Source organism: Staurois parvus, unplaced genomic scaffold (assembly GCF_062004578.1).
Source record: "Staurois parvus isolate SC_StPar_1 unplaced genomic scaffold, SC_StPar_1.0 ptg001269l, whole genome shotgun sequence".
NCBI classification, from domain to species: domain Eukaryota; kingdom Metazoa; phylum Chordata; class Amphibia; order Anura; family Ranidae; genus Staurois; species Staurois parvus.
This window is the reverse complement of record NW_028319065.1, coordinates 142,726-170,282: the sequence shown is the minus strand read 5'-3', so window position 1 is coordinate 170,282 and position 27,557 is coordinate 142,726. Positions and strand designations below refer to the sequence as shown.

The following is a 27,557-nucleotide window of genomic DNA, read 5'->3' as shown; positions in this document are numbered from 1 at the left end:
GCCCCATGAGTTTTCAGTCCGCCCCTGGGTGCACCACAACGCACAGTAGTGTATTATCATGCGTTAAAGCGCACAGACATTAATAATGTGCAATAGGATGCTATTAAGAATGAATCGCACCAGGGGCGGACTGACCATTTGGAAACTCGGGCACTGCCCGAGGACCCGGGGTCAGTAGGGGGCCCCATGAGATGCCCCTGGTACCCTTTTCATAGGCTTTTTTGAGTTTGGGCAATGACAAAGGGGCCCCATGATATATATATATATATATATCATATATATATATATATATATATCAGGGGTGGACTGACCATTCGAGCACTCAGTCACTGCCCAAGGGCCTGGGGTCAGTAGGGGCCCCATAAGATGCCCCTGGTACCTTTTCATAGGCTTTTTTGGGTGTGATTTGAGTGTGGGCGTGGAAACAGGGGCCCCATGAACCCCTATTGCCCGGGGGCCCCACGAGTTGTCAGTCCACCCCTGAATCGCACCACAACACACACATGTAACTGTAATGCACCACAACGCACAGTAGTGTATTATCATGTGCTAAAGCGCACAAACATTAATAAGGTGCAACAGAATGCTATTAAGAATGAATCGCACAACAACACGCACATGTAACTGTAATGCGCACTAGGTGTGAACCCAGCCCCGGGCTATAAACATCCCCCCCAAAAAAAAAAAAAAAAAATCAATTATTCTACGAATCAGAAACCAGACAGAAATGAAATTGAAATTTTTATTTTATTTTAGAAATAATAAAATAAGACATAATATTAATAAAAAAAATCTGTACAATCCAGGATTTTGTGCAGTACATTTTTTAGGAAGACTTCGATACAATAAAAAAAAAAAAAAAAAGGCTACAGCCAGAAATAAGATATTATGTACAATGATTGTCATACGCTGTTCACAACATGGAGACAGCAAAAAAAAAAAAAATGGCTAAAGATAGCGACCAGGCCACGCCCTTCGACCTTTCCGCCGGGTCGGTGGGGGGGGGGCAGCCAGAGTTTTTAAAGACATTACAGTACATGTTATCTCTTAGTTACCCCAAAATATTAAACTAGATCCAACAGGAGCAAAGAAAGAAAGAAAAAAAACAAAACGTAAAAACCTCAAACCCTTTGTCTTTACCGTAAAGTATAAAACATCATTAAATACATTAAACTCCGCCCCCTCCCCTCAATTTCTTTACCATGTTATCCCACCACCAGTCCAACAAATAAATAGAATAACTTATTCGCTCTTCCTATTGATTAGTATGGATGGGAGGGGGTGCTAAATTAGAATACCGCCAATCATAAAGAGTACCTGTCAGACGCACACCACGCCAGGTTTGGATCAGGTGCCACGCGGCACAGCGAGGTGGCTGCTTTCCCGACGCTCGATTAGCATTTGCCCGCTGGTTTCTGTGTGTGGCCAACAGGTATGCTTTGTGTAAAAACAAGGCCTCTCTATGTTAAAAGGAAAGTAAAAGCTCTCTATATATTTCTAAGATGGATGTGAAGGCATCTCGTGACCCGACAGGCTGCTCTGTGGAAGCTACAACCGATCTGGGGGTGATGTGCGTAGCTTCCACCGCAGTGTTCTGGTAAGACATCGTTCCAATGTCTCAATTCAAGTATTTCAGGAAGGAAAAAGAAGATCTCTTAACAAACAGATTCCAACTGCGTTTTGTGGTGAATTTCACTACAGTGGGGGATGGGGGGGCAGCTCAAATGGCTGCCATGTTTGGAGCTTGGGTAAGCTCCTAAGCACAGAATACTGTCTGCAGACCCAAAGGGCTGCAGGCTGGACATTGAGGTCCTAAGCATTCTAAGCCCTCGTAAATGGCTTTACTGATGGGCCCTGTATGCCCAGTTCATAGTTGGGTTCATTGGAGAGCCACAATTTTTCTCATTGCCCAAGGAACTCCTGACAATCTCTGGAGGAAACTTTGGGTTCCATAAATCCCTAGTTGAGAAAGGCTGGTCTACAGGTTCCGATTGGGTTCAGAATGGTTCAGGTTGCAATCTTTGGATTTAAATGAAGACCTGCCTAAAATATCAAGGCCTTATAAATTCTAGGTTTTGTAAATGGCTTTACTGGTGGGCACTGCATGCCCAGTTCCTGGTTGGGTTCATCTGAGAGCCACAATTTGCTCATTGCCCAAGGAACCCGTGACAATCTCTAGAGGAAACTTTGGGTTCCCTTGTTGAAAAAGGCTGGTATAGATGTTCAGATTGGGTTCAGAATGGTTCTGGTTACAATCTTTGGATGTAAATGAAGACCTAACTAAAATGTCCAATTATTTTGGATAATTGGGTTTCCGATTGGGTTCAGAATAGTTCTGGTTACAATCTTTTGGATTTAAATAAAGACCTACCTAAATATCAAGGCCATAAGAATTCTGCGCCCTCATAAATGGCTTACTGTTGGGTCCTGCATGCCCAGTTCATGGTTGGGTTCATCTGAGAACCACAATTTGCTCATTGCCCAAGGAACCCGTGACAATCTCTGGAGGAAACTTTGGGTTCCCTTCTTGAAAAAGGCTGGTATAGATGTCCCAATTGGGTTCAGAATGGTTCTGGTTACAATCTTTGGATTTAAATGAAGACCTGCCTAAAATATCAAGGCCTTATAAATTCTAGGTTTTTGTAAATGGCTTTACTGGTGGGCACTGCATGCCCAGTTCCTGGTTGGGTTCATCTGAGAACCACAATTTGCTCATTGCCCAAGGAACCCGTGACAATCTCTGGAGGAAACTTTGGGTTCCCTTCTTGAAAAAGGCTGGTATAGATGTCCCAATTGGGTTCAGAATGGTTCTGGTTACAATCTTTGGATTTAAATGAAGACCTGCCTAAAATATCAAGGCCTTATAAATTCTAGGTTTTTGTAAATGGCTTTACTGGTGGGTCCTGCATGCCCAGTTCATGGTTGGGTTCATCTGAGAACCACAATTTGCTCATTGCCCAAGGAACCCGTGACAATCTCTGGAGGAAACTTTGGGTTCCCTTCTTGAAAAAGGCTGGTATAGATGTCCCGATTGGGTTCAGAATAGTTCTGGTTACAATCTTTGGATTGAAATGAAGACCTAACTAAAATGTCCAATTATTTTGGATAATTGGGTTTCCGATTGGGTTCAGCATAGTTCTGGTTACAATCTTTTGGATTTAAATAAAGACCTACCTAAATATCAAGGCCATAAGAATTCTACGCCCTCAAAAATGGCTTACTGGTGGGTCCTACATGCCCAGTTCATGGTTGGGTTCATCTGAGAGCCACAATTTGCTCATTGCCCAAGGAACCCCTGACAATCTCCGGAGGAAACTTTGGGTTCCCTTGTTGAGAAAGGCTGGTGTCAATGTTCTGATTGGGTTCAAAACGGTTCTGGTGACAATTTTTGGACTTAAATGAAGACCTAACTAAAATTATTCAATTATTTTATATCCAACCAGACGCTACTTTGTGGTTGGTAGATCTGTGGGGGATCGTAATGCACATGGTGAGCTTAACTGTCCATACACGAATACGCAGTACACACCCTCTCGGTGGAACTACAAAGACCAGCAGTCCCACGTTATAACAAAGAGACACCCGGCAGCAGATAACTAAAGTGACAAACAGAAGTTTTGAAAACTCAGAGATAGAAATTGTCGGCGGCACTGACCCATAAAACATTTCCGGCAATATTTTTTTTAAAGATTTTTTTTTTTCATAGCGTGAAGGAGGAGGGTTCATGTACAGCAGCCAATGGGACGCAATTCATCTAATATCAAAGACAAATGACAGACGGAATCTATTTGGTTTCTATAATTAACGTTTTCCCCGGTTTTCATACAGCTGTGCGTTCTCCAGCTCCAACCTCCCTCCATGTCTATTGACTAAAGTGTAATTATATATATATATCAGGGGCGGACTGACAGCTCATAGGGCCCCCAGGCAATAGGGGATCATGGGGCCCCTGTTTCCACGCCCACACTCAAATCACACCCAAAAAAGCCTATGAAAAGGTACCAGGGGCATCTTATGGGGCCCCCTACTGACCCCAGGCCCTTGGGCAGTGACTGAGTGCTCGAATGGTCAGTCCACCCCTGATATATATATATATCATGGTCTGTGTATACTATTAGTCCATCTCTGCAAAAGAACTATATTACCTGTTGATCCCGCCAGTAAATCAGTTATTTTCTACTTCCTGTAATAGAGTGATCACTGTGACAGTGGTCATATGATTGCTGATCTTTCCTGCTCCCCCAACCCCAGGCGGTTGTCAATTTATGAGTTAAAGGGGGCCTCAAATGCGGACCCTGACATCACCAAGGGGCCACACATAATGTTCAATACTTGAAAGGACCAGGAGCGGACTGACCATCCAGGCACTAGGGCACTGCCAGAGGGCCCAGGGTCAGTAGGGGGCCCCATGAGATGCCCCTAGTACCTTTCATAGTCTTTTTTGGGTGTGGTTTTGAGTGTGGGTGAGGACACAGGGGCCTCATGATCCCCTATTGCATGGGGGCCCCATGAGTTGTCAGTCCGCCCCTGGAAAGGGGGAACCGCAGACCTAATAGAGGAAATGAGGGTCAGAGAGCGTGGACATGCTAGGTTTGGCTGGGGAAATGCTGCAGAAGACAACAGGAACTGGGAAGATATTACATGGGGCTGGTAGGGATCAATGCTATTACCCTCATCAATGTTCCCACTAGAGACTGCTGAGGTCCAAGGGCCACACATCATATACTGAAGGGCCGCAGGCTGGGAACCTGGGATTTAAAGGGATGGCGGATGGGTGGGAAGGGGTTAAAGCTAAGCATTGTAAGCTCCCCCTCCCAGTATTATATGATTTGCCCCAACTGTAACCTTTTCTGGACAGCTTGGCCTGGAACAGAAAGTGGAAATATAATGGTGGGATCAACTGGTAATACAAACCATCGGAGGATCAGGAAGTAATTTTTTTCCCAGCAGGAGCAAATCGGATCGTGCTTTGCTGTTTTTTTTTGCCTTCCTCTGGATCAACTGTGGGTGTTGGATTATAAGGTCTGATAGAATACATCAATGGCTGATATAGTGAACTCAGTGTAGTTATTCCCCGTGAGGTCATCACAGAGGACAAGGGGGCGCTCTTTACGTCTGGAGGAAAAGAAATGTAAACTCCAAACACGGAAAGGTTTCTTCACAGTAAGAGCTGTGAGAATGTGGAATAGACTCCCTCCAGAGTTGGTTGTGGCCAGCTCAGTGGATTGCTGTAGGAAAGTCCTGGATTGTTTCTTGGATACACAGATTATAACTGGATATAACATTTATAGGGAAAGGTGATCCAGGGAATTTCCGATTGCCTCTCGGGGGATCAGGAAGGATTTTTTTTCCCAGCAGGAGCAAATTGGATCGTGCTTTGCTGGGGTTTTTTTTTTTTGCCTTCCTCTGGATCAACTGTGGGTGTAGGATTATAACTTCTTTTTTTTTTTCTATGGTTGAACTGGATGGACTTTTGTCTTTTTTCAGCCAGACTAACTATGTAACTATAATAATAACTATAATAACTAAATTTATTTATTTATTTTTTAACCACTGAAAAACATTGTGACTATAATACAAACGTCTGCAAACCGTTCAATATCTGTTCAACGTTGAATTATTCTGAATTGTGGGTTTGACTCGATTTCCCTCTCTGAACAAGTGCAAAAACTGCGTGGTGGTGAAGACAAAGGGTTTTTGTACAAAAAAAAAAAAAAAAAAAAGAAAGACAAAACATGTAAGAATTCGAAAAAGCTACTAAACCGCTTGAAAAAAAACAAACAAAAACTGTAGAAACTATAAAAAAACACTTTCAACTTTGAAGACCATGCTTAAATAAATAACATCCGCCCGCAAGATCGGGGACATCTGAGGTTCTAGATCTAAAATTCTAGGCGTCCTTCTCCCAGAATTCTCCGCGCCATCATACCGCTATTGGCATATCGTGTTTTCAGGACGTACTTCGTTTATGTACATTTGGCTTTAAATACAGAAAAAAGGGGATTTTCCTTTTTTTTTTTAATTACAATGTATCCTTTCGGTATAGCAGAAAATATAATATCCGGGCTTTTATGGATTCAACCAGTTCTGTGCGTTCGGAGCGGGTATTAATAAGAACCATTAATAGCATTCTGCAGATACTAAAGGACAGCAAGTCCCAGCATGCCTTGCCCGTGGGTTTCTGGGACTTGTAGTTCTTGGACATAAATCACAGATTGCCTGTTATAGAAATAAAGATAAAACGTCAAAGTGCATAGCAAGTGTGATTCAAGTTGTAAATACAAAAGGGATTCTTGTACTCCATAAGACTCTTTCCGGCCTATAAGGCCGAGAGCAAGAATGATGTTTGAAGTTCCGTCACCCGTAGCAACCAAACATTTTCGGGAGGAAGAGTTCCTATTGGTTGCTATGGGTCATTTTGAACATCAGCCCATATGTAGTCCCTAAAATGCTTTGGAGAGAAATCCCGAACCTCCTTTGTAAAAAAAACGAGGACGCGGGGAAAGTTCAGCAGCAGCTGGGGATGGTTGCTAAGGGCAACAACCACATTTTTAAAAAAAAAAACAAGGCTTGACGCCGTTGCAGACATAATAAAATACAGAGACTGACATCCTTCCTCCATGGATCAAGACACCCTTATGATTTTTTTCCTTTTTTTTTTCTGTTGCATAAGCAGCACACATTTTCATCTAAATTGATTACAGTAACCCATAGCAACCAAATGATACATTGCATAAAAAAAAAAGGAATCCTTATTGGTTTCTATGGGTTACCATGCTGTGCACATTGCTTTTATGAGCATGTTACGGCCTCTCGGCTCGGCTGCAAAAGAGACGGGCCCTCCTTGGATTGAGAGAGGTATACTGAGCTGGAGGCAGTAGGCCCGATGCTTGCAATCTGGTTGCCACGGCAACTTCCACGCTAAATTTAGCTTAGTGTGTTTTAATTAGATGCAAAGGGGGGTACAAACTTTCTAATTTTAGGTCTAACATGAAGCCTGGAGGAATCAGGAAGGGGGGTGGTGGTGAGGACCACATTGGTGATGACCGAAGAGGGTGGCCCAAGGTCCATCACAGAGGAGGGATGCACTAGGACACTTCACGATTTGACGCTGACTGGGTGTCTTTTTCCAAAATACTCTTTGGTTTTTGCCATCTTCACTTTTATTTTTAAACAATGAATTTAGCAGCAGGTACATAGAAACTCAATAACTGGTGAAGAAGAGACTGGACTAGTAGGGCTCATGGCTGAAAGTGAAGGTTGTAGGGTTGCTGTAGCAACCGGAGTCTCTTCTATTGTCTGCTGATGTGGTAGTAGGAATCTGAACTGGTTGCCAGGTGCAACGTTTCTTAAAGACACATTGACCAATGAGGCCCACGTCCTCTTCAGTTTGGTTATCTGGCAACGAATGGTCTTAGCAATGGCCAAACATGGATAGAACTATCACCTGATACAACACAAAGTCACACATTTGCATTTCTTTCCAACCACATTCACAAAAACTGAACATTTTTGCATTCTGGACTCACAGGTGACCTGATGTATGAAGACTGGAGCAAGAAACCTGGTGGAAATTGGATGCGGATTGGTTATTGTTAGAAATGGCTTTGCTTTACCGAGGCTTTGTTACTCCAGTTTTAACCACCTTGGTCAGTTGAGTCTTCCACAAATGTTTCTCCTGTCCACAGGGGTCAAACAACAGTCAATTTCCAGCATTAAACAGTTGCATCCTGTTATAATTCCTCAACAAAACGTTTCCAGAGTTTTATTGCTCAAAAAGTTTGACTTTGATGCCTCTACGTGCAAAGTTGACCATGGCTTACAATGTGACTGTAGGGCCTCCTTTAGGTTGGCCAAGAGTACACAACGTAAAATCCTGCTGAAACAAGGTAATCAGGCCAGCCCTTGTACTACATAGGTGCTGACAGACCTGAAGGAGATTGTACAATCAAATTGTAAAGCTCATAGCTTGAAGGGTTTTTTGGGCATGTTGGACTATAACACATCTTCCCATGCACAGTGAGGTCCATACTAACATACGTTAAAGATAACCCATCAAAAATGGAATTCGCAGGAATCTGAAGATATGATAAAAACATACAGTCTGACTGAAGCACAGAATTTGAATTTCCATCTTGTTAAGCTTTACTGACTTCAACAGAGCCAGATGCTTTAGCTGGGGTTGCACTAGACCCAACAGGGGTGTTGGGTATAACAGTTGGCCAGCAATTCAGGTGCCCTCTGACCCCTTGGATTGCCATTTAATACCATTCCCAAAATTCCATCCTGATAGGTTCTCTTTAAGTCTTCAAACAGTAAACCACCCCATCAGATAAAAAGGCCTACCTAACTCCCAGATCTAACTAGTGTCTATTTGTTTACATGCTGAAGAAAAGATAATTGTTCAAGCTCACGGATTGTTTTAGCTTTAAACAGGTCACATTTTAAGTACAGCACTTCTTGCATACGCAGGTTAGGTAAAACAGGAGGTCTCTGGCATTATGACCTCTTGGGCATCACCAAAAACTGGATTTACCAATCCATGGGCCTACCGGTTGCTCCGGTTGGACATAGCACTTCAATTTCTCCTTTCCGTTCCTACAGTAGAAGCATTAAAAGGACAATCTGGATACTGTGGTCAACAAGAACAATTTTTCCTTCAGACAAATGTTCCACCATGTTCTACAGAACTATTTTACCTCATCATTGTAGAACCCTCTCACCAGCCAAAGCTCCCTTCACATGCCCAAAAGACCACAGTAATGGACAAGGGTATTTTTAATGGCATACATTGAAGCAGATATTGTTAAAGCTTGGAGCTCACACACCCTCAAGGTTGGATCTTCTGCTTAGGTCAATGCTACCCAACTCTGGCCTTCAAAAAACCTGTTGTCCTAATAGCAAAGAATCACGTAACTCATTTCACCTGCCTACAACAGAGGTATACTTCTACTCTTAGTGGTTCTTGGTTAAAAAAAACAGATTGAGTAAAGTTCCATGATCCATTTGTAACAAAATTATAAGTCCCAGAATCCCCTGAGTCTGGTAGTTCTAAAATATTTGGTTGGGGGCTTAAGGGGAGTTTGGAGGTAAAGCGGACCAAGCACTATGGGTTTTTTTTTTCCTCAAAGGACCTCATTTGGAACGATGGCCCTCAAAGGTCACAGTCCAGCACAGAACGATCCATGCCCTTCTCCAATTTGAAAAGGGAAAAAAAAATTACGGCAAGCAAAGCCCGTGCGAAGTCTGCAACCGCGCTACCCTTCGCAGCTGACACAAGTGAGAAAAATGTCAATATGGCTCACACATGGCCCTTCATACCAAAGGATTCCTAGCCAAACTAAAGGAATGAATCTAAGATTTCACTTTCCCGTGTTTACAATTATTAGAAATTCCTTTACAGTGTCATCTGCTCCAAATAATCATTTTTCCAAGCCTTCCATCGTTTCCAAATGAGGTTTTTTTTTTCCAACTCATATTATTTGATATGAGATCAATCCACTGATCTCCTCTCCCCTTTTTCCCGGAAATAAACTTTTGCGCTTTGCGAACATTCACACATTGCAGTCATATCTTTGTTTCTCAACGTGCCAACAACAAAAAAGAAAAAAAGAGGTCGAACCCTTTACCCCTTGGAAATGCTGATTCGACTCCCAAAAATTTGGAATGCCCACAGCACACTTGACCTTGCACCTTGACCTTACTTGACTAACAGGAAAGAGAACTTTTTTTTTCTTTTTTTTGTGGTTGCCGCCTGGGAGAAATTATTATTTTTTCTGACTATTTTCTATGCAAAAAAAAAAAACGTTTTATTGAAATCCCAAAATAGGACTAATAATTAGCAGCAGGAGGTTTCATTGTCTTTTTTCACTCTTTTTTTAACCATCTTTACTACTCGCTTCTAAAAAAAGAACCAGCAGGTTTTTAAATAATACAATTGTCTGCATTATCTTTGGTATACAATTACATCGTCTTTAAGTCTTTTTTTTTTTCTTTTTTTTTTCCTTTTCTCACTATAAAAATATATTCTATCTTTGCTATAGGAAGACTGCATTGCAGCTCTTTCTAAAATGCATTAGTCACAAATTCCCCTACCTAAAATATGCAAAGAGTGTATATATATATATATATATACACGTCTGTGGTTACCTATACGCACATAGCATACTCACAGAATTTTGGATTTGGCTTGTTTTTTCGTAATTTTTTTTTTTTTGGCCAATAGCTCCTGACGGGAGTCTGCCCGTTTTTCCTGTACATGACTAGAACACTGAAACAAGAAAGAAACACCACAACATAACTGGTAGGGTGTAAGTAGCAGCAGCTTATGGTTTAAGGCAGATAGTTGCCTATTGTTATGCCATTAAAAATGGACTTGTTCCCAATATTTGAGAGAGAAGTTTGAAAACTCAAAAAGCTTTATCTGCAAGTTCAAGTTTTGTCAAAATAAAAATATACATAATTTATTTTTTTTTTTTTCCTTTACATTATGTGCCTTTTGGGTTACACTTGAAAAAGGTTTAGTGCTTTGTCTCAAGTTCCCAGCTGCCTATCCTTTTTTTTTTTTTTTTTTCTTTTTTTCAATGTTGTATAGCTCACCAGGTACAAACTGGTGGAACAAGGTCTTAAGTTATGAGTGTGACCAAGAGGTTGAGAAACGGTTCCACAACGTCTTGTCTGCTTGTTTTTCGGTAGTGTCCCTGCACAGCCTGTTGTCACAAAGAACAGTGCATGGTGGGGGGCATGTCCAGTGACGTGGAACACAAGTCTAGAAGTTCCCGTTTAGACCACCACACTCTACGCTTGCCAATCTTTGCAATAGCTTCCTGTCAGCTGTGTGAGGCTGGATCCGTTTCACCTCTGTCCAACAGTACCGACATCTGAAAACTGCATTGGGCCCCTGCTTAGCAACGGGTGCTGCTGACCAGCTATTATGACCAGCTGTAGTTATACGTTTTTCAGTCATATTTCAGATTCTCGCCTTAGGGGTCTAGGATCAAGAGAAACTTGGTTGTGATTGTCCATTTCGGGATGCATGTCCGTGCTCATGCTATCGGGCAGGCCGTTGTCGCTGCCTTCTTCCTCTCTGCTTGTGAGTGACACTTCGTTCTCGTAGCAAAAAGTGTTCGCATTGGAAAGGATATATTTCTTTTCAGCCAAGTCCCTGGCACTACATACCGGCGTGTTGGGCACTTCATATGTTTTGTGGAACCTGGAGTAGTCAACTTTGTAGTAACTCTTTTCTTCAAAGAGAACGGGCTCATATCGATGGCCCCAGTAGATTTCATTAGCAAGGTAGGAGCTCCGACATTGCGTGGTCATTGCTGTGGCCTCCACCATACCCTCCAGAATCACCACAATTTCAAAGTCAGAGTTCTCTAGGTCCTGTTTGCTAAGATCGTATAGGGGACTGTCTTCATCGATTTCATGAACTATTGTAATGGGTGAAACTAAGAAGATTCTGTCTATGCCACTATCGAAGCCAACGTTAATATCTATTTGATCCAGCGGGATGTACTCCCCTTCGGACGTGATGCGAGACTTCAGCAGCTGAGCTCGTACGTGAGCTTCTACGAGATGGCTCTTGCGGAGGTTGCCCACTCTCCACATCAAGCACAGCTTTCCATCTCTCATGGCTATGACTGCAGTGTCGCTAAAAACCAAAGTCTCATTTCTCTTTTTTGGTTTGGCCATCTTAGCCATAACAGCGCCTATGATGAAGGCGTCAATTATGCAGCCCACGATAGACTGGAACACCACCATGAAAACAGCCACTGGGCACTCATCTGTGACACATCGGAAGCCATAGCCGATAGTTGTCTGCGTTTCGATGGAGAACAAGAAAGCTGCAGTGAAGCTTCTGACCTCAGTCACACAAGATTTGTGATTATCTCCGGCGCCCAAGTCATTGTGGAGTAAAGCGATCAACCAGAAGACACAGCCAAAGAAAAGCCAAGACAGGACAAAGGCTAAGCAAAAGATGACCAGCATCCATCGCCAACGAATATCCACGCAGGTTGTGAAGATGTCAGATAAGTAACGCTGTCCCTTCTCACTGACGTTGATGAACTGAACGTTGCAGTGGCCATCCTTCTTGACGAAGCGGCTCCGGCACTGTTGCCTGGTATGTATTTTGCTCTTACCGTTGCCATATCCGTTGGCAACTGCCATGGTAGCCAACTTCATTCCGTCCTCTTCTGAAGATACAACGCTGTAACGGTTGGTGCGCACGCTGCCCATCACTTCAGTTGTGGACTGCGGTGCTTCTGCTTTTGAAAACAGTCTTAATTTTTGCAAAACTCTTTGGAGAAACAGTTTTGAAGGCTCACAGGGGACGCTCAAGGGGAAGAAATAATGAAGAGATTTCTGTCTCTAGATGTCGTTGGCTCTACCAAGGAAAGTCTTCTCTCATTTGAAGGGGTATCATCGAGCTCGCACCGTCATGTTGATGTCATATCCTGCAACAAAAATATACAGTTTGTGTTAGAACATGAGGAAACAGCAATGAAAGGTTTTCTTTGTTTCTTCCTGTTTAAGATCAACTGTAGACAATGCCATTTTCTACGTCTTATATATTGGCATACCATGCAAGATATTGACCCACAACCATACAAAACCTTTAAATACTTTGAAATCACTCATCTGAAATTCACACTCCACTTAATTGCACGCTGAGGAAGGCAGCTGATCAGCATAACTGCTATAGGCAAAATTGCGAAACCATGTCTGAGTATATGATCACCTTTGTTGTGTTTTTTTTCCAAACAAAATAATCTTCTTATCTTTTTTCCTTGTTTTTTGTTGTTGTTTTTTTTACCTTTTCTACCCATTTGGAATGGGTGGTGCTCATATTTTTATCATCTTGATAGTTTGAAACTTATGAAGATTTGAGCATTAAAACATCAGCAATGGTGGTGATGTTGGGGGTGGTGATGATGGTGGTGATGGTGGTGGTGGGGTGCTGGGGGTAAGTCAGCTCTCTGTATCAGGAGCTTTGCATCAAAAAACTCTAATCAGTTCTTACATTCTGGTGTTGAAAGCCAACATATCAAAGGTTAAATTGTAAACTTACTCAAAAGACATTCTCTCTGAATGAGAAAAGCAGATCAGTCCTAATCCATTGGCTTGCACTGGTCCATCTTCAGCCCCCTGATACAGGTGGAGCACATCATAAAGCTGCAACCTCTTCCCCCCCCCCTATAGGATAATCTACATAGGCACTTCTGGTCCTGCAACCTAAACTGCAATTTAATCTTTATAATGTATTCTCAGAGTGGGCCCACATCTGAGAAGGCTTGGACTTACAGTGAGAGAAAGTGGTGGTGGTGGTGATGGTGGTGATTGTGGTGGTGTTGGCTTTGGCAGGGATAAGGAGGTAACTCAGGTCCTCTTGTAAGTGCCCAGGCAGCTGGGTGAATCAGATACAGGCAGGGAGAGTGATCAGGATGGGGGGGGAGCAATTACTGGAACCGATTCCCTGTATGGCTCTCTCTGCAGCTGCCGCAGAGAGAGATATACAGGGGATGGGGTCCAGTAATTGGTCCTCCCCACCACTGCACCCATTGCATTTCCTGTGCACCAAATATTTCCCCGTTGCCCAGGCCCCCATGTGCCCCCACCCCTGCAGTGCTGCTGGCTTCCCTCCTCTTCTTCCCACCTGCAGAATTTGCCACATTTACCAGCTCATTCCTTCCCTGAATGAACACATTGAGTGATCAGAAATGATGACTCACTGTGTTCAATGAGGTTGGGTGTATGGGGCCCTGTGGTTTATAACAGCAGCCCTGGGTGTTGGTGGTGGTGATGGTGGTAATCATGGTGGTGTTGGTGATGGTGGTAGTGTTGGTGGTGGTGTTGGTGGTAATCATAGTGGTGTTGGTGATGGTGGTAGTGTTGTTGGTAATCATGGTGGTGTTGGTGATGGAGGTGGTGATGGTGGTGGTGTTGGTGATGGAGGTGGTGATGGTGTTGGTGGTGGTGATAGTATTGGTGATGGTGGTAATCATAGTGGTGTTGGTGATGGTGGTAGTGTTGATGGTGGTAGTGTTGGTGGTGGTGGTGTTGGTGATGGAGGTGGTGATGGTGTTGGTGGGGTTCTGGGGGTAAGTCATCTCTCTGTATCAGGACCTTGCATCAAAAAATCTAATCAGCTCTGATCTCCTGGTGTTGAAACCCAACATATCAAATGTTAAACTCCAAATCTGCTCAAAGCAGATTGATTTGGAATGATAAAGGCAGATCAGTCCTAATCCATTGGCTTGTGCTAGTCCAGCTTCAGCCCCCTGATAAAAGTGCAGCACATTATAAAGCTACAACCTCCCCCCCCCCCCCCCCCGCAGAATGTCCTGCAAACTAAACTGTAAGATTATTCTTCATAATGTGTTCTCAGAGTGGGCCCACATCTAAGAAGGCTTGGATTTACAGTGAGAGAAAATGGTGGTGGTGGCTACTCAAAGCAGATTGTTTTGGAATGATAAAGGCAGATCAATCCTAATCCATTGGCTTTTACTGGTCCAGCTCCCGCTCCCTGATATGAATGATGCACATCATGAAGCTATGACCTTAACCCCCCCCCTTACGGAATGCTCCATAGGCACTGCTGGTCCTGCAACCTAAAAACCTAAACTGTAAGAATAAGCTTCATGAAACATTCTCATAGCGGGGCCACGTCTTTGGGTTTCAACCAGGGTTAAGAAGGGAAAGTTCTCCCCTGGGCCCTAAAAGTGAGCGAATCATCCTGTTGTCCATCCAAAACCCAACATATCAAATGTTAAACTCTAAATCTACTCAAAGCAGATTGATTTGGAATGATAAAGGCAGATCAGTCCTAATCCATTGGCTTGTACTGGTCCACCTCCAGCCCCCTGATATGAATGAAGCACATCATGAAGCTATGACCTTCACCCCCCTTACGGAATGCTCCATAGACACTGCTGGTCCTGCAACTTAAACTGTAAGAATAAGCTTCATGAAACATTCTCATAGTGGGGCCACTTCTTTGGGTTGCAACCAGGGTTAAGAAGGGAAAGTTCTCCCCTGGGCCCTAAAAGTGAGCGAATCATCCTATTGTCCATCCAAAACCCAACATATCAAATGTTAAACTCTAAATCTACTTACAGCAGAATGATTTGGAATGATAAAGGCAGATCAGTCCTAATCCATTGGCTTGTGCTAGTCCAGCTCCAGCCCCCTGATATGAATGAAGCACCTCGTGAAGCTATGACCCCCCCCCCCCCACTATGGACTGCTCCATAGGCACTGCTGGTCCTGTAACCTAAACTGTAAAAATAATCTTCATGAAACGTTCTCATAGTGGGACACGTCTTTGGGTTGCAACCAGGGTTAAGAAGGGAAAGTTGTCCCCTGGGCCCTAAAAGTGAGCGAATTATCCTGCTGTCCATCCAAAACCCATCTATTTTGGGTTGACCTCCCCTTTACGTTCCACGGGGGAAGGAATCTATGTTAATGAACGAACCTTCTTTGCTTACCTATTCAGATCATGACAGGTCTATATAAATGAACAACAATAGCATGCCTATGTTTGCATGACCCAATTACACTCATGTAGAGCGTAAATGGGTCACGTTGATCACCCCAAATCCATCACTGCGTCGTCTACCATATTCATTCTTCTATAGACTTGATAACCATAAACCGAAGTATTTAATTTCACGGCAGCTCAATCGTCCTAAAATTAAGTTAGGTGTTGACTGACGACTAAACCACTGGCCTGGGATGCCGAGCATCTGGTTGGAAACGAGGTTGTATCAGCTCTGTCTCATGTGGAAACGAATGAACCTGGCTCCTTATTACCTGAAATAAATTCTAGACTATTAAAAGGCCAGCCGTGTAGCACAGCAACCATCCCTGGCGACGCACCAACTGTAAACGCAGTTCCTGTGGGAGTTATTACCCAGAAGATGACCCCAAGTATGGCCATGTCCCTCACATGACATTGCTCAAGCTCCATTCATTTGGTACATTCTCACGCACATACTTGGAAGGAAATCAGAGACCTGTTTATTTTCTGAGGATTTTCATTTCCAGCTTGATCACCATGAGGGCTTTGTTGTCAAAAACCACCTATTTTCCAAGAACCCAGAAAAAAAAAAACCCCATCAGAATCTAAGAGCCAAAATAGAGGGGGCAGGTGCTATATTGGAAAGGTTCTGAAAGGCTAAATGTGGGGGGGGGGGGGGTATCAGGACCCCTGGCTTGCTGGCTTCCGGGATTTGTCCAATGCTTGCTTGAAGCAAATATCAAGAAATCTGAAATATAAGGCAGCTTAGCGGTCTTTAGATGTGGTTGCTGCATTAGTTTTCTTTTTTTTTCTTTTTCAGGCTTTTTTTTCTTTATTTTCACCTTGTGATCCTGCCAGTAACAAACCTGTTCTAGAGTGATTTTGCATCTCCATAATCAGTGTTGGGACAAGGTCATCCAGTGTCCAGGGCAAAGATGCCAAACTGTGCCCCCCCAATTAATGAGGTGCGAGCTTTGGGAATCTGCATAGGGGGTACGCAACCCGCACCCCCTCCCAGTCCTCTTCTCGCTGCTCCCAGCACTGGGCTGAAAAGAGTAGTGATGCCGCTGTCCAGGGGCGGACTGACCATTTGGAAACTCGGGCACTGCCCGGGGCCCAGGGTCAGTAGGGGGTCCCATGAGATGCCCCTGGTACCTTTTTCATCGGCTTTTTTGAGTTTGGGCAAGGACACAGGGGCCCCATGATCCCCTATTGCCCAGGGGCCCCATGAGTTGTCAGTCCACTCCTGCCGCTGTCACTACTCCTGTCAGCCTTGTCACAGAAGGAACAGAAGCACAGGGTGCCCCATCCTTGCAATAAACCACTGCGCCCCGCCCAGGGTACCCACCTCTTCTGCCCACCCCCTGTCCTGGCCCTGTCCATAATAGAGGGGGGAAGTGATTTGTAGTCCACAGAGACACCTGCAAACACTCCTATCTGATAATAATCAGCACAGGTAGAGCGTACGGGAAGTTTAGACAGCATTTCTAAGTTCCAGCAGGCAGGCGGCAGGGAGCTGATGTCCTACACTGCACAACATAGAGCAGGGAGCTAAGTGTAATCTGAGACCTGAGTGGAGGGCCCTCCCACCCTACATAGTCTTATAGGGAAACATGCACAGCTGTCAGTCACTTGCTGTGTGTTGGTGGGGGGATTGGACCATCTTCTGGGATTGTCTGGTGTCAGCGTAGAATGTCAAAAATGGTAGAAGAATTACAGAGCAGACGGAAATCATACTAAGTGTTTTGGATTGAGGTAAGTACATGCTATACAAAGATATGCTTTGCTCATGTTTCATTTTCAGAGGTTTACAACCACCAGACTGACAACTCATGGGGCCCCCGGGCAATAGGGGATCATGGGGCCCCTGTGTCCACACCCAAAAAAGCCTATGAAAAGGTACCAGGGGCATCTCATGGGGCCCCCTACTGACCCTGGGTCCTCGGGCAGTGCCCGAGTGCCCGGTCAGTCCGCCCCTGACAACCACTTTAGGTTTTAAAGATGCAGGTTTTCGGGATGCCTTTGATTCTTTCTGTAGGTTTTACACATTGTATACATTCTTTAAAGCCTGAAGAAGGAAGCCAAGGCAGGGATAGGCAACCTTGGCACTCCAGCCCTGCTGAAACTACAAATCCCATCATGCCCCTGTCTTTGGGAGTCATGCCTGTGACTGTCAAGAGACTCGCGATGCCACATGGGATTTGTAGCCTCATCATACTTGGTGCGCTGAGGTTGTCTGCCCCCCCCCCCCCCGTATAAAGGCATCCCAACATCTTACATCTTTAATAACTTAAGTCATCTAATGAAACTCTAAACTTTTTTTACTAGTCAATGTCTAAAACCGTACAATACTCTACTATCACCATAATGGAAGATACCACCGTGTCCCGCATTGGTAGAGTCTACATACACTCTAAGGGGCATCTCTACTGATAGAAATCCAAAGACTGCCATTGCTGAACTCTCTCCTGGCAATGCTGGTTGCTTGGCTGCTTTTGACCGTAAGCATTCATTACTGAGTTGCTCATCTGAGGCAAACCATCAATTCAGAGAAGTCATAATGAAGTCAAAGCTATGAATCTGTATCCTTGTAAAGCTGTTCATTTAGTATGAAGGCCATATAATGAGCATTTTTTGGGAGAGGTCAACAATAAATGTGGCATCACCATCTAATTTGGCATCATCATTAGTCTCACGAACTACAAGAGCAAGAGGGAACATAAAAGAACAGATAAATGCGAGCATTTATCCCAAATTCAAGCATTACTTTTGAAAACGGGTCCATTTCTAACCTAGTAGCAGAAGATATCCAGCTCCTCTGACCATCAGAAGGAATTTGGTACCAGGAATGAGTGGAGTCTCCATTGACTCCTGAGCATTCATTCTCATTGACATATACAGTATATCCATTATCATACTTTCAAAATACTATGGGTTTAGGGAAGAAAGAGTAATTTAGTACATTCAGCCTTCTAAACTGGGTTTTCTCAACCAGGATTCCATGGAACACTAGGGTTCCTTCAGAGATTGCTAGGGGTTCCATAAGCAATGAGCCATTTCTGCCTCTCAGATAAGTTCCCACCGACACCATTGATCTTTTTAGCTATCTGTAAAGGGGTAATTCTTCCCAATGACCAGAAGTGTAAGGAGCATTCCTCCCACTGACCATCCATGGAACCCTACGGTTCCTCCAGAGGTTGCTAGGGGTTCCTTGAGCAATCAGTATTTTCTGCCTCTCAGAGAAGTTCCCACTGACACCATTGATCTTTTTAGCTCTCTGTAAGGGGGGTAATTCTTCCCAATGACCAGAAGTGTAAGGAGCATTCCTCCCACTGAACATCCATGGAACCCTAGGGTTCCTCCAGAGGTTGCTAGGGGTTCCTTGAGCAATGATCAATTTCTGTATCTCAGATAAGTTCCCAGTGACACCATTGATCTTTTTTAGCTATCTGAATGGGGATAGTTCTTCCCAAAGACCTCAAGTGTAATGAGCCTTCTTCTCCCTGACCATCAATGGAACCCTAGGGTTCCTCCAGAGGTTGCTAGAGGTTACTTGAACAATTAGTCATTTCTGCCTCTTTGAGAAGTTCCCACTGACACCATTGATCTTTTTAGCTATCTGTAAAGGGTCAGGGTTCCATAAGCAATGAGCCATTTCTGCCTCTCAGAGAAGTTCCCATCGACACCATTGATCTTTTTAGCTATCTGCAAGGGGGTAACTCTTCCCAATGACCATAAGTGTAAGAAGCATTCCTCCCACTGACCATCCATGGAACCCTAGGGTTCCTTCAGAGGTTGCTAGGATTTCCTTGAGCAATTAGTATTTTCTGCCTCTCAGAGAAGTTCCCACTGACACCATTGATCTTTTTAGCTATCTGTAAAGGGGTAATTCTTCCCAATGACCAGAAGTGTAAGGAGCATTCCTCCCACTGACCATCCATGGAACCCTACGGTTCCTCCAGAGGTTGCTAGGGGTTCCTTTAGCAATTATCCTTGAGCAATGATCAATTTCTGTATCTCAGATAAGTTCCCAGTGACACCATTGATCTTTTTTAGCTATCTGAATGGGGATAGTTCTTCCCAAAGACCTCAAGTGTAATGAGCCTTCTTCTCCCTGACCATCAATGGAACCCTAGGGTTCCTCCAGAGGTTGCTAGAGGTTACTTGAACAATTAGTCATTTCTGCCTCTTAGAGAAGTTCCCACTGACACCATTGATCTTTTTAGCTATCTGTAAAGGGTCAGGGTTCCATAAGCAATGAGCCATTTCTGCCTCTCAGAGAAGTTCCCATCGACACCATTGATCTTTTTAGCTATCTGCAAGGGGGTAATTCTTCCCATTGACCATAAGTGTAAGGAGCATTCCTCCTACTGACCATCCATTGAGCCCTAAGGTTCCTCCACAGGTTCTAGGGATTCCTGGAGCAAGAAGACATTTCTGCCTCTCAGATAAGTTCCCATCGACACCATTGATCTTTTTAGCCATCTGTAAGGGGGTATTTCTTCCCAATGACCACGAGTGTAAGGGGAAATGCTTCCTTCTGACCCTCGCACGTATGCATCATGAGTTGTAGATAATAACGTTTAGCAAGGGTTCTCTGACACCGAAAAGTTATTCCAAGGGTTCCTCTGCGTTGAAAAGGCTGAGAAAGGCTGTTATAATTTTGGTCCAGAGTAAAGCAAATTAACAAACCACAACTCTGATCAGTAACTCTGACCCCACAAAGAGAGTTGAGTCAAGTTCCTGGATCAAATTGTTCCCATAATATTCTTTAGACTGTTCACACTTGTGCAGATGTTAGTGGAAGTATTCTTGTGTGTTGACGTTGGCTGCATTTCGGCAGCCTATTAATTCTGAATGGACTGGCAGTGCAGCTCAATGCAAGAAAAGAAACACAGCACATTTTTGGCAATGCGGTAGGTGTATTGTGGTGATCTGTCATGCAGGATGCGTTGGCAACTGCTCCATGTGTGTATTGGGATGCCCAGGGGCGGACTGACAACTCATTGGGCCCCCGGGCAATAGGGGCTCAAGGGGCCCCTGTGTCCTTGCCCAAACTCAAAAAAGCCTATGAAAAAGGTACCAGGGGCATCTCATGGGGCCCCCTACTGACCCCGGGCCCTCGGGCAGGGCCTGAGTTTCCAAATGGTCAGTCCGCCCCTGGGGATGCCACTCTACATTTTAAATGTTGTGACACCAGATTTAATAAATATGACTGAATACAATTAGCGGTAGTTATAGCCAAAAACATTTTTTTTTCGGATGGAGTAGAGAAGGATTAAATGTTTTTGTTTCCTATGACCTGTTGGGAAGATTTGCCTGCACTTCCTGTCCTGAAGGCAAACAGAGAGAAAATTGCTACAAGCTCACTGTACAAATTTGGCCATCCCCGCCCGGCCAATGACAGCGCTCAGCGTACAATGAGCCACACAGGCGCAGCGCACTGCAAAAATTCGGCCACCCCCGCCCGACCAATGACAGCGCTCGGCGTACAATGAGCCACGCAGGCACAGCTCACTGTACAAATTCGGCCATCCCTGCCCGGCCAATGACAGCGCTCAGCGTACAGTGAGCCACGCAGGCGCAGCGCACTGTACAAATTCGGCCACCCCCGCCCGGCCAATGACAGCGCTCGGTGTACAGTGAGCCACGCAGGCGCAGCGTACTGTACAAATTCGGCTGACCCCACCAGGCCAATGACAGCATTCAGCGTACAGTGAGCCACGCAGGCGCAACTCACTGTACAAATTCGTCCATCCCCGCCCGGCCAATGACAGCACTCGGCGTACAGTGAGACACGCAGGCGCAGCTTACTGTACACATTCTGCCATCCCCGCCCGGCCAATGACAGCGCTCGGCGTTGGGGACCCGGAAGCCAGCCAGTGCATCGTGGGATTGGAAGCGAATATAGTTCCGCTTTAAGCTTTGATGATTAAACCTGGAAGCTGATTGGTTACTATGCAGAACCGCACCAGAATTTGCGTATGTGGATTCTGTTTTGGGATTTACACCTCCCTGTCTGGCAGGGCAGCTTCACACTAGAGTTCTGCTGGAAGGCAGCCGTACTGAATATACAATACAAATGATTCTCCAACCTGCAGCAATTGCATTGACTTTCTAGTGGAAACAATCCTATCACCCGGCAAACGGCATGGGAGAACCTCGCCCGCATCACGCATGGAGCCCTATGGGGACATCATGTACCATGCGCTGCACAGGAGATGAGTAGGTCACGTTACTAGTAGCGTGTTCAAAAGGCACTGGCTATGGAAACCTGCGGCTGGTGATGGTGGCTCTCCGGTGAGGCCCATCAGATGAGAAGGGACACGCTCTACTGCTTTGACGACAAAACTCCTCTTTGTAGACTGATCCATAGAAACATAATTCTTGTGTCACAACTGGGTGGTACTGTTAGTGGTTGCATGCATGTCCCCTGACCAACCTGTTCATGTGTGTCCCCTGACCAACCTGCTCATGTGTGTCCCCTGACCAACCTGTTCATGCGTGTCCCCTGACCAACCTGTTCATGCGTGTCCCCTGACCAACCTGTTCATGCATGTCCCCTGGCCAACCTGTTCATGTATGTTCCCTGGCCAACCTGTTCATGTATGTCCCCTATGCAACCTGTTCACGTATGTCCCCTGTGCAACCTGTTCATGTATGTCCCCTATGCAACCTGTTCACGTATGTCCCCTATCCAACCTGTTCACGTATGTCCCCTGTCCAACCTGTTCATGTATGTTCCCTAGCCAATCTATTCATATATATTCTCTGTCCCACCTGTTCATGTATGTCCCCTGTGCAACCTGTTCATGTATGTCCCCTGTGCAACCTGTTCATGTATGTCCCCTGTGCAACCTGTTCATGTATGTCCCCTGTGCAACCTGTTCATGTATGTTCCTTGACCAACCTGTTCATGTATGTCCCCTGTGCAACCTGTTCATGTATGTCCCCTGTGCAACTTGTTCATGTATGTACAGACACCAATCAGCTTCCGGGTTTTATTGTCAAAGCTTAATGTAACAAGCTGAAGATAGAAGCTGATTGGCTGCCATGCACAGCTGCTCCAGATTCTGAATGTTCCAGTCTTAGTAAATCTCCCCCTTTGCATGTCCAATACTGAAGAACAATAGAAAGTCCTTAAAGAAAATGTCCAACTTTAGGTCTAAGGTTGGTGTCCTTCCACTGCCTGTGGCATCTCCCTTGTCCAAATGTGACAAATTAATGCAAAAATCAGAAGCTAAGCAATTTGTCTAAGAGATGGAGAAACACGACATGACGAGGCGGGAAACTGCCAACAGAAGAATCTTCCGGAAGGTAATAAAAAAAGGCTATATTGTTTGCCCTCACAGTTGCTGATACCTGCAAAACCTACAGATTATTTCCCAGATTAGGTGACATCTCTAGACTTGGGCAATGCCTATTCCATCTACATCTCCCAACAGATTTAGGAGTAATGGTAGACTGGACACATCATTCCCCACAAATCATTTTCCTACAACTGTCACCAGTGTAAAATGGTCTTCATCAGGAATGGATATGTGTTGGAGAAAAGGACACCACTGTGTTTAGGTGTGCTGTAGTCCTACCCCTCTTCATCATCCCTTCCATCTTCCTACCCCTCTTCATCATCCCTTCCATCTTCCTACCCCTCTTCATCACCCCTTCCATCTTCCTACCCCTCTTCATCATCCCTTCCATCTTCCTACCCCTCTTCATCACCCCTTCTCTCCTTCTACCCCTCTTCATCACCCCTTCTTTCTTCCTACCCCTCTTCATCATCCCTTCCATCTTCCTACCCTTCTTCATCATCCCTTCCATCTTCCTACCCCTCTTCATCATTCCTTCCATCTTCCTACCCCTCTTCATCATCCCTTCCATCTTCCTACCCCTCTTCATCATCCCTTCCATCTTCCTACCCCTCTTCATCATCCCTTCCATCTTCCTACCCTTCTTCATCACCCCTTCTGTCTTCACACGGAAGGGGTGTTGCTACCCCTCTTTACCACCCCTTCCACCTTCCTATCCCTCTTTATCACCCCTTCTGTCTTCCTACCCCTCTTCATCACCCCTTCCGTCTTCCTACCCCTCTTCATCACCCCTTCCATCTTACTACACCTCTTTATCATCTTGTCTGTCTTCCAATCCCTCTTCATCATCCCTTTCATTCTTCCTACCCCTCTTCATCACCCCTTCCATCTTCCTACCCCTCTTCATCACCCCTTCTTTCTTCCTACCCTTCTTCATCACCCCTTCCATCTTCCTACCCCTCTTCATCACCCCTTCCGTCTTCCTACCCCTCTTCATCACCCATTCCATCTGCCTACCCCTCTTCATCACCCTTTCCATCTTCCTACACCTCTTTATCATCTTGTCTGTCTTCCTACCCCTCTTCATCACCCCTTCTGTCTTCCTACCCCTCTTCATCACCCCTTCCGTCTTCCTTCTCTTCTTCATCATTCCTTCAATCTTTCTACCCCTCTTCATCACCCCTTCCATCTTCCTACCCCTCTTCATCACCCCTTCCATCTTCCTACCCCTCTTCATCACCCCTTCCATCTTCCTACCCCTCTTCATCACCCATTCCATCTGCCTACCCCTCTTCATCATCCCTTCTTTCTTCCTACCCCTCTTCATCACCCCTTCCATCTTCCTACCCCTCTTCATCACCCCTTCCGTCTTCCTACCCCTCTTCATTACCCCTTCAGTCTTCCTACCCCTCTTCATTACCCCTTCAGTCTTCCTACCCCTCTTCATCCCCCTTCCATCTTCCTACCCCTCTTCATCCCCCTTCCATTTTCCTACACCTCTTTATCATCAAGTCTGTCTTCCTATCCCTGTTCATCACCCCTTCTGTCTTGCTACCCCTCTTCATCACCCCTTCCATCTTCCTACCCCTCTTCATCACCCCTTCTGTCTTCACATGGAAGGGGTGATGAAGAGGGGTAGGAAGACGGAAGGGATGATGAAGAAAGGTAAGAGGACAGATGGGGTGGTAAAGAGGGGTAGGAAGACTGATGAGGTTATAAAAGGGGTAGGTGGACAGAAGGAGTAATAAAGAGGGGTAAGAGGAAACATGGGGTAATAAGGAGGGGTAGACACCCCCTGGTGGACTTTTTATTTAACTACAAAATGAATGAAAGTTTCAGCCTAAGTGAACGGATTAAATTCTCCAGCTTGTTGGTCCTCCCTCAATTTACAGCAAATCCAGAGCTGAATTGAGCCCAGCCCACACCCCATAGAGGGTCTGTCTTGTTTTCCAAGGGTAAAGGGGGGGGGGGGGTAGGTTTACCTTCGAAATAAACATTTACAAAAACTACGCTTCGTGTTAACTCATCCTGGAAATACACAGAAAACCTTCCAGCTAACTCATCTCGTCTCTCATAGATGTACAGTGATCGTCTACCAGAGACATCGGGAAAAGGATGCAGAGACTAACTCTTTGACAAACGACGGAAAAACTCACCATATGTAGTGCGAAGATATGAAATCGCCGACCTGTTTTTTTTTCCTTTTTTTTTAAAGGCTGAAATTGAGACCGACTCTGGCAAAGATGACTCAGCTCCAACCGTTTGCTTTATTTTTACCATTTGTTTTCTGTTCTCCTTTTATAGCTACCGTGCAATAAGACCGGCCACTCTGAGAAGACCAGCACTAACCTTAAAGGTGTCCACACAATAGTGCAATGCCATATGCGGTTTATAAATTAAAAAAAAAAAAGAGTCTTGAGGTGCTAATCCACCAGACGGGAACATAGCTGGTAACCCAAAGACATGGATTGGCGCTTCTACTTAATCTTACATTGTTTGTTGAACATCATGGGGTCACCTCAACCCAGGGCACAGAATTAGAAGACTACAACTTCAAGCTGTCAAAATGAAGTGTTAGCAACATTACCCATCCCACCGGGAAAATCATTGGGCCTCATGAACCCATTAAACCTGAAGGTATCAAGTGGTGCCTTTGCATTACATTAGGTTGTCTGCCTGACCAGCATGGGATCTCTCAATCCAGAGCACGGAATCAGAAGACCACAACTTCAAGCTCTTGAGATGGAGCATTAACAACCTTACCCATCCCACCAGGCAAATCACTGGACCTCATGAACCCATCAAACCCAAAGATATCAAGTGGTGCCTTTGCATTACATTAGGTTGTCTGCCTGACCAGCATGGGATCTCTCAATTCAGAGCACGGAATCAGAAGACCCCAACTTCAAGCTCTTAAGATGGAGCATTAACAACCTTACTCATCCCACCAGGCAAATCACTGGACCTCATAAACCCAAACATATCAAGTGGTGTCTTTGCATTACGTGAAGTTGTCTGCCTGACCGGCATGGGATTTCTCAACACAGAGCATGGAATTAGAAGACCCCAACTTCAAGCTCTTGAGATGGAGCTACAGCAACCTTACCCCTCCCACCAGGCAAATCACTGGGCCTCATGAATCCATTAAACCCGAAGATATCAAGTGAAGCCTTTGCATTACGTGAGGTTGTCTGTCTGACCAGCATGGGATCTCTCAACCCAGAGCATGGAATTAGAAGACCACAACTTCAAGCTCTTAGAATGGAGCATTAGCAACACTACCCATCCCACTGAGCAAATCACTGGGCCTCATGAACTCATTAAACCTAAAGATATCAAGTGGTGCCTTTGCATTACGCTAAGTTGTCTGCCTGACCGGCATGGGATTTCTCAACCCTGAGCATGTAATTAGAAGACCACAACTTCAAGCTCTTGAGATAGAGCTACAGCAACCCTACCCATCCCACCAGGCAAATTCCTGGGCCTCATGAACCCATCAAACTTAAATATATCAAATGGTGCCTTTGCATTACGTTACATTGTCTGCCTGAACGGCATGGGATCTCTCAACCTAGAGCACGGAATTAGAAGACCACAACTTCAAGCTCTTAAGATGGACCTAGAGCAACCTTACCCATCACACCAGGCAAATCACTGGACCTCACAAACCCATTAAACCCGAAGATATCAAGTGAAGCCTTTGCCTTACGTTAGGCTGTCTGCCTGACCGGCATGGGATCTTTCAACCCAGAGCATGGATTTAGAAGACCACAACTTCAAGCTCTTAAGACGGAGCTATAGCAGCACTACCCATTCCACCATGTAGATCACTGGGCCTCATTCAGCCAAAAAGCTGTGCACATTGGGGGGGGGGATGGAGGAAGGGGTGTGACAAAACCTTTTTTCGGAACTGCTGGTTGAAATTTACACATGAGCGCTCTGGGTTTGGGAGCAGGACAATAGCTTAAATTTTCTAAGGTGTAGAAGTGCGGTTTGGGGGGGGGCATTAAAACCACACAGATGGTCCACATTTTTAGTGTCCCCCAGCCACCTCCCTCATATTGCAGCTGTGTCTACATGCCAAAACACACACATTGAGCGCTCTGGGTGTAGGAACCCCGAGATGTTCAGGACAATAACTTAAAGTGATTCTAAAGGTTCGTTTAAAAAAAATAATTAGCAAACACATCATACTCACCTACTTTTGCACAGAGCAGCCCGATCCTCTTTTTCTGGGGTCCCCCTGCTCCTGGCTAACCCCCCTTGACCAATGCCCCCGATAACAAGCCACTGGTGCGTACTGACGCTCAAGCCCCGTTCTAGGCACTCAAAAGATACATAGAATCGCAGTTCAGCCCTGCCCCCCCTCCCTCCTTGTTAGATTGTAAGCTCTGAGGAGCCGGGTCCCCTGACTCCTTCTGTATTGAGCTGTATTGTAACTACTGTCTGCCCTTGTGTTGTAAAGCCAAAACTGTTGGCGCAATATAAATCCTGTATAATAATAATAATAATACATCACTACAGGAAGGTTTTGTCCAAAAAGGGGCCTAACACCCAATTACACTCTTCACTGTTACCACACACAGTTTTGGGACAGAGACACCTAGTGTCAGACTAGCGAACTACACCTGCTTACAGGCTGGTAAATGGCAGTATATGATATTTTTGTTCTTAGGGTTGAGTAAGTATGAATGTTACTCCTCCTAGTTCCTCAGAATGCTTCTGTC

The 27,557-nt window shown here is 45.0% G+C and overlaps 1 protein-coding gene across 2 annotated transcripts in view; it reads right to left on the bottom strand.

Annotated features, from left to right (window-relative positions):
- Window positions 1–728: 728 nt before the first annotated feature.
- Window positions 729–27,557, bottom strand: part of LOC149437693 (inward rectifier potassium channel 2) — a 42,476-nt gene continuing 15,647 nt past the window's right edge. For both annotated transcript variants that reach the window (XM_089660724.1, XM_089660725.1), the window contains exon 2: window positions 729–12,458. In XM_089660724.1, coding sequence (XP_089516850.1) covers window positions 10,963–12,240 — 1,278 coding nt within the window. In that variant the 5' untranslated portion in view covers window positions 12,241–12,458 and the 3' untranslated portion in view covers window positions 729–10,962. The remainder of the gene's footprint in view (window positions 12,459–27,557) is intronic.